This window comes from Chrysochloris asiatica, unplaced genomic scaffold, assembly GCF_000296735.1.
Source record: "Chrysochloris asiatica unplaced genomic scaffold, ChrAsi1.0 scaffold00142, whole genome shotgun sequence".
Taxonomy (NCBI): domain Eukaryota; kingdom Metazoa; phylum Chordata; class Mammalia; order Afrosoricida; family Chrysochloridae; genus Chrysochloris; species Chrysochloris asiatica.
In genome coordinates, this window is record NW_006408660.1 from 4,270,436 (window position 1) to 4,281,823 (window position 11,388).

The 11,388-nt window shown below is 46.3% G+C and overlaps 1 protein-coding gene across 1 annotated transcript in view; it reads left to right on the top strand.

The window, feature by feature from the left end:
* Window positions 1-11,388, top strand: part of RPH3A (rabphilin 3A homolog (mouse)) — an 83,764-nt gene that overhangs the window by 56,106 nt on the left and 16,270 nt on the right. Inside the window, exons 9-13 of the mRNA XM_006870508.1 lie at window positions 351-413; window positions 1,452-1,667; window positions 4,615-4,694; window positions 5,827-5,901; window positions 8,759-8,868. Of these exons, the coding sequence (XP_006870570.1) occupies window positions 351-413; window positions 1,452-1,667; window positions 4,615-4,694; window positions 5,827-5,901; window positions 8,759-8,868 (544 nt within the window). The remainder of the gene's footprint in view (window positions 1-350; window positions 414-1,451; window positions 1,668-4,614; window positions 4,695-5,826; window positions 5,902-8,758; window positions 8,869-11,388) is intronic.

The window sequence follows — 11,388 nt, forward strand, 5'->3', positions numbered from 1 at the left end:
AACAAATCATTGATTTTGCAGATAGCTATAAAAAATCCAACTGGACCAGTAAAGACCCCACACCAGTGGTGAACCTAAAATATAAACATGCCCACCATCTCACAAGTGGTCCAGTCTTGATGAATGCCATCTGTTTGTCAACCTCGTGAACCATGAACAGGTTCAGGGAGATCCCATAGTGCTGGGGCTTGACCCCAGAGCCTTTAAATAGGACTGTCTCGATTACCTCTGCACATTGCCTGTTACCTCTGGGATGGTGCCCATGCTCAGAAACTGAGGGGAGAGGCTAATGAACACATATTGGTGTCACTGCCTCTTCTCCAACCATCTTTCTCTCTCTTCCCACTCAGGACCCCCAGGAAGCAGCAGACCTGGCCCTGGGCCAGCAGGACGCTTTCCAGATCAGAGATCAGGCAAGTGTCTGCTTTTTCCACGTCCACACGCAATGTCACACACTTTCCTGCCACTTCAAAACACTTCCACATGAAATGCCCATTCACATCATGGATTAGAATGTTGGAGTCACATTGCCTCAGCACCTTTATTTTCTAGCTGTGTGATCCTGGGAAAGTCATATTACTTCTCTGAACCTCAGTTTCCTCATCTGTAAAATGGAAATAATACAAGGACCTACCACATAGGGATGGTGGAGGATTAAACAAATACATATTAAACTTCAGCACATTGCCTGGAATGTATTCAGTCCATAGTAAGAGACAGCGAGGAGTCCTGGTGTGGTGCTATAGGATAAGCACTAGACTGCTAACCACAAGTTTGCATTCCAAACCCATCAGCCGTTTCTCGGAAACCCTGGACAGGGTTGCTATGAGTTGGGACTGATTTAATGCACTTGACATCAACAAGAGACAGTGATTATTTCATGTGAGCTCTATGTCTCATCATTTTCATGATCATCAGTGATTACATCTACAACTTACTCAGTGCTTTGTAAGACAGCAGACCCTGGTCTAAGGGCTGTACATATGTGATATACTTAAAAAAAAAAAAATAATGACAACTCTCATTGTGCAACTTCAGGTATGATAATTTCCATTTTACAGAAGAGAAAACTGAGACTCAGAGACATTAACTTGCCCTAGGTCACATAGCTGAGATTGCAACCCACATTTCTGGCTCCAGAGCCCACATCCAGTGAGGTCTGTCTTGCCTACATCTGATTCAGCTCATGTGGCTTGTGGTAAAACACAGATTCCAAGGCCCCACTACTCAGCCTCAGTAGAACCAGGTGGGACCCAGGGACCTGCATTTTGAGAAGCTTCCTTAGGTGGCTTTGACTGGGGAAAACCAGGGTGCAGCAGCTCTGGGTGACCCTGGTGGCACATCTACAAAGTGTCTTGTGCACAGTAGGTGCCTGCTAGAGCCACCACTGCTGCTGATGTGAAGCTGTGGCTCAGCTGCCTCTTTCCTGCCCTCTCCCCACCCCCCTACAGAGGTGCCTCCGAGTGACTCCACCTACCCAGGAGCCACAGCCACGCCTCGGGAAGAAAGAATGGGGGCCTCCAGGGAAAACAGAGTGGGCCACCCATCCAGCCCCTATTCCCAAGCAGCAGCTGCTGCTCCTCCGACTGCCGCAGCCCCCACCCACCAGCCCCCACCCCCAGAGGAGGAGGAGGAAGAAGCCAACAGCTACGATTCGGATGAAGCAAGTAGGAAGCACATACCTGAGCAGAGTCGGGTAAAGTAGCTCCAGGGATGGCCCCAGCGGAACAGGAATGGCTCCAGGCACATCCTCGGACATCCCAGACTCCCTCGTACCACCCCTAGTATATATACTGAAGGAGCCCTAGTAGTATCGTGGCTAAGCGCTCAACTGCTAACTCAGAGGTAGGCAGTTCAAACCTATCAACTGCTCCATGGGAGGAAGATGTGGCGGTCTGCTTCCGTAAAGATGTGTTGTTGCTGTTAAATGCTGTTGAGCCAAATTCTGACCCATAGCGACCTTGTATACGGTTTCCAAGGAGCGGCTGGTGAGTTTGCACCACTAACCTTGTGGTTCTAACCAACCTTGAAGTCGAGTGCTTATCATATGGCACCATACCAGACCTCCATAAAGATGTATATAGCCTTGGAAACCAATGGGGCATGCTTCTCTGTCCTAGAGGGTCTCTATGAGTCGTAATCGACTTGAAAACCATGGATTTAAAAAATGTATTACCCAAGTTGCGAAAAATATCTATTTATATCACTAAGTTCACAAAATGCTAGTTTCCTGAAGAATCGCGGCTTTTTAAAACAACAACAAAAAATTGTTCTAAAGTATACACAACATACAATTGACCATTTTAATCATGTAAAGTGGACATTTCAGTGGTTCAAGTACATTCTCAGTGCTCAGTTTGACACTTTTTCAATTAAACACAGAATTACCATGTGACCCAGCATTTCCACTCCTAAGTATTCAAATATTGTAATCGTTTTCAAAACTTTTCAAATTATGTCTTCAGCAAATCATTTGAACCATCATTTTTAAATCCTTGGACATTTCCTCTTGCACTCATCCATTCAGTAACTTAGTAAATGCCCACTCTATGCCTGTCCTATAGAGACCCTGAGTCCCATTACCCAGGGGAGCAGCTGCCACATCTGCCACACACATGCACACACACACACTTCTCCGGTGTGTGCCTGGAGCAGCAGGGGAGAGCTGGGGCGGCCTTTGTGAGCTGGAGGGAAGCATGGATGGGTACGTGGGTCCAATATGTGTTTCAAGGGCTGTGGTAGGGTATCCAAGTACTCCCAGTCAAGTGGATAGACTGGGCCCGCCCAGAATACATGGACTAAAGGCCACAGCCAACGGTATGGTCTTCCCCTGTTGTGCTGCCTCTTCTCGTTGTAAAGTGGAAAAGAGAACAACATCTCCCACAGGCTGAGGGGAGGTCTGAGGTTTGTACGCTGGCGCTTATGGGCATTGCGCAGTGCTAAGGAGCTCTGGTAGCATAGCGGTTACAAATCGGGCTGCTAATCTCACGGTCAGCAGTTCGAAACTACTAGCTATTCCGCGGGAGAAAGATGAGGCTTTCTGTTCCCATAAAGATTTACAGCCTCAGAAATTCTGTACAGGGTCACTGTGAGTCAGAACCAACTCCACGGCACATAACAACAACAACAACACCAAGCAGACATGAGGAATTCCTACTGTGTGATACGGACCTCAGAGGTGATAATAGTCAACATCTATTGAGTGCTTATTTTGAGCTGGGCACTGTACGTGGTGTGTTCATGTGTGTTTGGTCCTTCAATCCCCTGTGAATAGCTGCCTTTACTGTTCCTGCTTACACAGGTAGACCGAGAGTCTAAAAGGTGTAGGGATTTATCCAAGATCCCATTGCCAGGGAGTGGAGGGGCTGCCAGGCTGTCACTTGCTGTAGCTGATCCGAGGCTGATAAGGAGATGTGTCTAGCCGCACCCTCTGTCCTCGTGCGCTCCCACAAGTCCTGAGTCTGTGGTCTTGGAATCCACAATTGCCTTGTCAGCCATTTCTGCTCCAGATATGCCCTGTGTCCAGCCCCCTTTGCCTTGTTCCATGTTGGTTCTCTCCATGGATTACCATCCATTGCTCTTTCCACCTGTCCGAAGTGCTCCTTTACTGACCCACCAAGGACAGAGGACACCATCTCAACCTCATGCTTGTCCCTGTTGTTAGCATATCCTGGCATTTATTACAAGTCTGTCTTCATACTCAACTCTATACTCCTCCCTCACTCAATTCTATATTTGAAAAGTATTTATTGAGCACCTACTAGATGTCTCAAGTCCCTGGGTAGAACACACAGTTAATGTGTTCAGCTGCTAACTGAAATATTGGAGGTTTGAGTCCACCTAGAAATAGCTTTGAAGAAAAGCCTGGCAAACTACTTTTGAAAAATTAGCCATTGGAGACCCTAAGGAGCACAGTTCTACTCAGACACACCTGGGACCATTTCCGTAATGGAACTGACTTGATAGCAATTGGTACTTTGCAGGTATAGTTGTAAGTGGCTCATGGTTCTAAGTGCTGGGATTGTGTAGCAAAAAAAATGAATAAATAAAGCGGACAAGATAGCAGATCTAATGGCATGAAACAGGTAAGTAACATATTAGTGAGTTCGCTTCCTGTAGAGCTAGAAATAAAATAGGGAGAGTCACTGTGAGGGTGTCTGTTTTAGATGCACCTCTGAGGTGATATTTAAACTGAGACATGGATAAGGAGAAGATGCCAGCCATGTGAGGATCTAGAGGGAGAGCATTCCAGACAGAGCGAACCACAAATGCTAAGACTCGGTTATCTTTTCAGCAAATAAATGAGAAACTACTATTTCCCATCCTGCACCCAATGGGAGCACAGCAGTGGACACAGCAGTCACAACCCTGGCCCTCATGGTACTCTCAATATGGCAGGACAGGAAGTCATTAACTGGGCAACCACACCACTAGTTAAAGGACCACTGATTGCAGATGGCTCCAGAGAAGAGGGGGTTCCCAGGATGGGGTGTCCCAAGTCCTCCTCTCCACTGTAGGCTTAATCCCAAGCCTAGACTGGGCACTTCATAAGTGGAAATGTTTATTTTATGACCAACTGAACTTTCTCTGGGTTCTTGTCTCTGCCCGCCTCAGCCACCCTGGGTGCCCTGGAATTCAGTCTTCTCTATGACCAGGATAACAGCTCCCTGCAGTGCACCATCATAAAGGCCAAGGTGGGTGAGGGGTCAGGCTGGGAACCACTCAGTTGTGTGGTCATTCTAGGGGACTTGGGGAGGGAAGGCTTGCCATGCCTCTCTCATGCCTTTGCCAGGTCCATCTGTGATAGTGATGGTGATGAGGAAAGGGCAGGAATTAGCCCTGGCATCTTCCTTCAGGAAGAGATTTCCTCTGGGGATCATCCCAGAGGGTTTTGCTTAACTGCAGGGGCCTCATCAGAGCCGAAGCAGCCAGCATCTCAGGATAGAGCCAGGATCCTCCTAGGGCCATTCCCATCATCTCTGGGGGCACTACCAATGGGCTACAGACAGCCCAACTGACAGTGGGACTGGCCATGAACATCCTCATCTTGTGTACAAACTCACACATGCATACACTCACACACATGCACTTGAGCACATCATGGTGCCTGCCTGGCTCCATCTGCTGTGTGGCCATGATACCAGAGTGGCAGTCCAGTCACAGACACCAAGAAGACCAGCATGGGCTTCTGAGGGGCTGGTGAGGCTACATGTACATCCCCTCATCCAGACATCAGTAACTAGCCAGCACCCTCCTGCCCTGAGTCTGATCCACACTGAAGAATAAGCAAGGGTTCAGCAACCAGACTCCTTGGGTTCAAAGACCAGCTCTGCTGCTTCCCAACTGTGTGATCTGCTGTGTGTGTGGGAGGGGTGATGAGCTACTCTATCCCTTCATGCCTAGGTGTGCCCAGCCTCATCTGCTCAACCTTCCTCTTCTGAGACCTCTTCTCCCCTCCTAGCATTAACGGAACCTTAATGGAACACTTAGTACATGCCAGGCACTGAACCAAGCATCCTACAGGGGTATCTCAACTAAATGTCATCACCTCGTGAAGTGGGTGCTGTTCTCATTCGTTTTTGACAGGTGAGCAGACTGAGGCTCTGAGAGGTTAAGAAATGTGTCCAAGGTCACACAATCAGGAAGTGGCATGACCTGGCTTTGGACGTTGTCTACTTAATTCCAGATCTCCTTCCACAGTGCTGCTCCTCCTCCTCTCTCTTTGGAATAGGAAGCCTCTAGGGAACCAATACAGGCAGGCACCTGAGGCTGTGCCCATCGCCTTGGCAGCTGAAGCCCTCTTGCCCTTGCCTCCTTCTCTTGCAGGGACTGAAGCCCATGGATTCCAATGGCTTGGCTGATCCCTACGTGAAGCTGCACCTCCTGCCAGGAGCCAGCAAGGTACCATATGGCCCAAGCCTTTCTGCAGGTTGAGCACACAGACCCTGGCATGTACCCAGGGTCCTCACTCAGAGCCTAAAATAACTCTATGTGTCCCAAAGCCTCTCCATGTATGGCAGAGCCCTTCTGAGGAGGGAAAGGTGGGCCAGGAGTCATGCTTCCTTGGGGGACTCTGCCCATTTTTCCAATCCAGAAACCTAATATGCACAAGAGAAACAGGTACCCTGATAGGCTTCTCACCTGCTCAAATGCCTGCAGTGGCTCCCTTTTGCCACCCCACCCACTCCATGCCCCATCCAAACCCTCAACTCTCTTATCAAAATGAACAATTCTCTCCCTGGATTTTAGATCTGAGCACTTTAGAGGATGTCCCATTACTGAGAGAAAATCTGACCCCTGTGCCCCACCTCTCTCCCTTTCCAGCTCCCCTGATAATCTTTCCTTTGCTTGGGGAAGAGAACATGGGGTTCATTTCCCTGTTTGGATTGGCCCACCCAGAGCACATGGCTGGAAACACAAGTGTGCCTTGTTGCTTTGTTACATTCATTTGATATAAACCCTCCCCAAAGCATTGCCATGGAGTTGATTCCTACTTACAGTGACCCTACAGGACAAAGGAGAACTGTCCTCTGGGGTTGCCAAGGAATATTTCTCACAAAGCGCTCCTGGTGGGTTCAAACCACCAACCTTTCAGTTAGAAGCTGAGCTGAGCACTTCACCACTATGCCATAAGTCTGCTGCTTTAATTCGGCATAAACCCAAAACAGCAAACTCACTCTCATCGAGGCAGTTCCAATTCATAGCAACCCTGGATAGCGTTTGTGTGGCTGGAAATCTTTAGGGGAGCAGAAAGCCTCCTCTTTCTCCCATAGAGTGACTGGCTGGTTTGGAACTGCAAACATCTTGGTTACCAGGCCAGTGCTTATCCTGCAGATATTAAGTGCTATCAAGTTGGTTCTGACTCATAGCTGCACTGTATAGGGATTCCACAGAGTGGCTAGTGGGTTTCAGCTGTTGATCCTTGATATAGATGCTCTAAAAGCACAGGTGACCGCCCACGTTTTCTTGAGGCAATGCCTTCTAAAAATTTCTGAAAGTATCTAATGGTCTGGAAGATACCTATCCAAGCCTGCACACAGCCATGGGCACCTGCACACAGCCATGGGCACACGCACTCTGCCTATTTCTTTGTTGGGATCAAAGAAAGACTTTCACTTGGCCAAATTATGAACTGAACTCTCCAGAGGCATTTGCTTCCCCTTGGGACTCTCCCTTATGAGACTCCCCTATGGGACTCTTTCCCTTGTGTGCCACCGAGTCGATAGATCTTTAAAACCTTATTTTTCAAAGTGGCTGGTAGATTCAAACTACTGACCTTGTGGTTAGCAGTCCAGCTGATAATCTACTAAGCTGCCAGGGCTCCTTGTCGTTGTTGGTGTTGTTAAGCTCCATCAAGTCAGTTCCAACTTATCATGACCCTGTCTAGGGTTTAAAAGTGACATGTGATGAGTTTGAACCACCAGCCTGTGGTTAGCAGTCCAGTGCTTATCCTACAGCACCACACCAGGACTCCTTGCCCATTCCTAAATCCAGACCTGTTTTTCCACAGAACCAGATATGAGTTACTCACATGTTGCTGCTTTTGTTATTATGTCATTCCGACTCATAGAGACCCTATGAGCAGCTGATAAGTTTGAACCACCAACCTTGCTGTTCAAACTGACCTTGCAGTCCAATGCTTTATCCCACAGCACGACACCAGGGCTCCCTTCATGTATTAGTGTAAGTTAAACTTGTCACTAGGCTGTCCATCTTGGGTGTAGTTGTATTTCCAGCCTCCTCTTCTTAGAAGAAAATGAAAACTGAAGTCCCCTTTAAGGAATTTCAGGAGTTAAAGGATGATATATTTGAGGTAACAGTGCCCCCTAGTGTCCAGAAATTGTACCTTCGCTGTCTGGCAGTGGGTAAATGCTGCTACTGCTGCTGCTATGTGCTGTGTCAAGTCAGTTCAAGGGTAAAATACCAATCACAAGCATGGTGCCGGACTGGACAGTGTTTTGTTCTGTTGTGCATAGGGTAACTATGAGTCAGAACTGACTAGACAGCACCTAACAACAACAATATGTATAAATATACATGCATATGATATACATCTGGCTATATGTATATGGAGTCCTGGTGTGGCGCTGTGGGTTAATGCTTCAGACTGCAAAGCTGTTTCAACTGCAACGTCAGTGGTTCAAGCTCACCAGCTGCTCCTTGGAAACCCTATACAGGGTCGCTATGGGTCAGAACCAACTCGACGGCACTTAACAACAACAACATATATGTATATGGTGGTGGTGGTGGTTATATGCCATGGAGTCAGTTTCTACTCATAGAGACCCTGTATCAGGTTTCCAATAGAGCCAATACAGGTTCCCCTGTATCGGCTGTAAATCTCTATGGGAACAGAAAGTCTCATCTTTCTCCCACAGATCTTTAAGTGGATTCGAACTGCTGGCTTGCAGTAGCAGCCCAACACATAACCCACTATGCAACCAGGGCTTGTTGCTAGTGTTCCATAAATATTTTTTCTCAAAAGAAGCTGTCTTTGATTCATCTTGTCAGTTCAAGGAGGAAGACCAAAGAGTGGAGAGGTTATGGGGAGGGTCAGGGTGGAACATTAATCTGTTTGCCAATAGCCTTGGTCATAAAGGTCACCCTTTCCTGCAAACATGTGTTTGGATCAGCTGAGCCCTTGAACACACCAGGGGACTGACCCACTCACCCCAAAGCAGCTCAAAAGATGGGCTCTATGTATGCTGGCTCCTTGCTAAGGCTGCTGTCTGTCTGTCTGTCTCTCTCTGGACTGTAGTCCAACAAACTTCGTACAAAAACCCTGCGGAACACACGGAACCCCATCTGGAATGAGACCTTGGTCTATCATGGCATCACAGATGAGGACATGCAGCGGAAGACCCTCAGGTACTGCTGGGCAGGGGGCACGGAGGGAGGTAAGTGGGGTCTGAGACTGGAGGACCTGAGAGAGCACGCAGCTCAGGGTCATGCTTTAAAAAGACCTCTGCTTAGCTTCTGTCTTTTCTCTTTCCTTCTACAAAAACAACATATGTATCTGGTAGAAACGATTGAAAGTACAGATAAGTGAGGCTGGTAACATCTTGGTGTCTGGACATCTAAGCTGTATATGTGTGTGTCTGTGTTGTACAGATGTGTGTATGTGTAGCTCTGTAGGATAAGCACTTGAGTGCTAACCACATGGTCTGTGGTGCAAACCCACCACCCGTTCCTTGGAAACGTACGTAGAGTTGCTATGAGTCGAAACTGACTCAATGACACTTAACAACAAGGATACATGTGTATGGTTGTGTGTTTGTATATAATTTTAAAAAACTTAAGTATTAATTAAAATGGTATCTCTTATTAAGTAACTTACCTATCTTATTTAATTTTTTTATGCCATTTCATATTCTACAATGTTGTATTAAACTGCATTTTAAATTATATGTGTAATTAATAAATGCATTCTTATTATGAAAAGGTGTAGCAAAAAGCTGGACTCCTTTTAAACTGTGTGCCCTATTACCTCAAGCTGAGTCTCCTTTCTCCTTCCATTAATGTATGCATGCATGTATGTATGTATACACACACGTGCTCCATATGCTGGCAAGTCAAAAAGTATTGCTATAAATTCATAGACCCATTTATTAAACAAAAATATCAAAATATAAAGCTATTCTCACCTGACACAGCCTCCATCTAGGTCTATACACTTCCGAATGTGCTGATTTCATCTCTCTAGTCCTTCCCGCTTAAACATTGCCAGCAGAATTCTTTGATTTGTGTCACAACAAAATGGCAGTTTGGGCATCCTTGAGGGACCCAAATTGGTTCCTTTGAAATGTACTTTGAGTTTGGGAAACAAAAATAAGCCTGAAAGGGTAAGGTCAAGACTGTAGGGTGGATGGGGTAAGTTTTCCCTGTGAAATTCTCATAGGACAGCCCTTGGTACCCTTGAAGAATGAGCAGATGCAGGGTCATGATGGAAAACAATCCTCAGCGCAAGCTCTCTGGCCTTTTTCTCACCAACGCAACTTTCTGTTTTCTTAAAGCTTCTTTGTAAGCCCTGTGACCACCCTAGGTCCTTTGAGAAGATCTAACAAGACAATGCCTTCAGAATCCCAGTATTCAGTCATCATCACTGATGACTTGAACTGGCCCAGCAGATCCACTTGGAAGACGCTGCTTTGATTGGACCTTCGTCCTGAAGGCAGTGTGGCACTGTAGGTTAATGTGCTGGACTTCAAGGTCATTTGAACCACAAGGTCGGTGGTTCAAGCTCACTAGACACTCCTTGGAAACCCCATACAGAGTTGCTATGAGTTGAAACCAACTCAACGGCACTTAATAACAACAATGAGGAGACTAAGACTACTGTATTGCTGAGAGAACTTGTCTTGGAATAAAAACCCATGCATGCATGAACTCTGGTAGTGTAGTGGTTACGAATCAGGCTGCTAACCTCAAGGTCAACAGTTCAAAACTACCAGCGGTTCCTCGAGAGAAAGCTGAGGCATTCTGCTCCCGTAAAGATTTACAGCCTTGGAAACCCTGTGCAGGGTCACTATGATTCGGAACCGACTCCACGGTACTTAACAACAACAACAATGCATGAACTAGGACCATAGTATCAATACTTCCTTACTTATCTCCATGTATATAAATACTTAAGGGGCTCAGGTAGTGTAGTGGGTTACAAATTGGGCTGCTAATCACAAGGTCAGCAGTTCAAATCTACCAGCTGCTTCTCAGGAGAAAGATGAGGCTCTCTGCTCCTGAAAGATTTACAGCCTCAGAAACCCTATACAGGGTCACTCTGAGTCAAAATCAACTCTATGGCACATCACCACCACCACCACCATATACATACATACATATATATTATATGCATGTATATTTATATGTAAGGAACTCTGATAGCGTAGTAGTTACAAATCAGGCTGTTAACCTCAAGGTCAGCAGTTCAAAACTACCAGTCGTTCCACAGGAGAAAGATGAGGCTTTCTGCTCCCTTAAAAATTTATAGCCTTGGAAACCCTATACAGAGTTGCTATGAATCAGAACTGACTCCACGGCACACTACCACCACCACCACTACCATATTTATATATATTGCTGTTGTTAGGTGTGCTCTTGTCAGTTCTGACTCATATCAATCCAATGCACAACAGAACAAAACACTGTCCAGTGCTGCACCATCCTCGTGATTGTTGCTATACTTGAGTCCATTGCTGAGGCTTTTATGTCAATTTGTCTCTTCCGACATATAATATTATACATATTACATGTATTCCTATATATCATTTAAAGCAGGATCATGCTGTATACATCTAGAACAGACTTTTTTTCTGTAACAATACATCTGGGAGGCATAGTGATGAGAAGATATTTTAATCTATCTAATTTTTAGCTGCTTAAGAATATTCC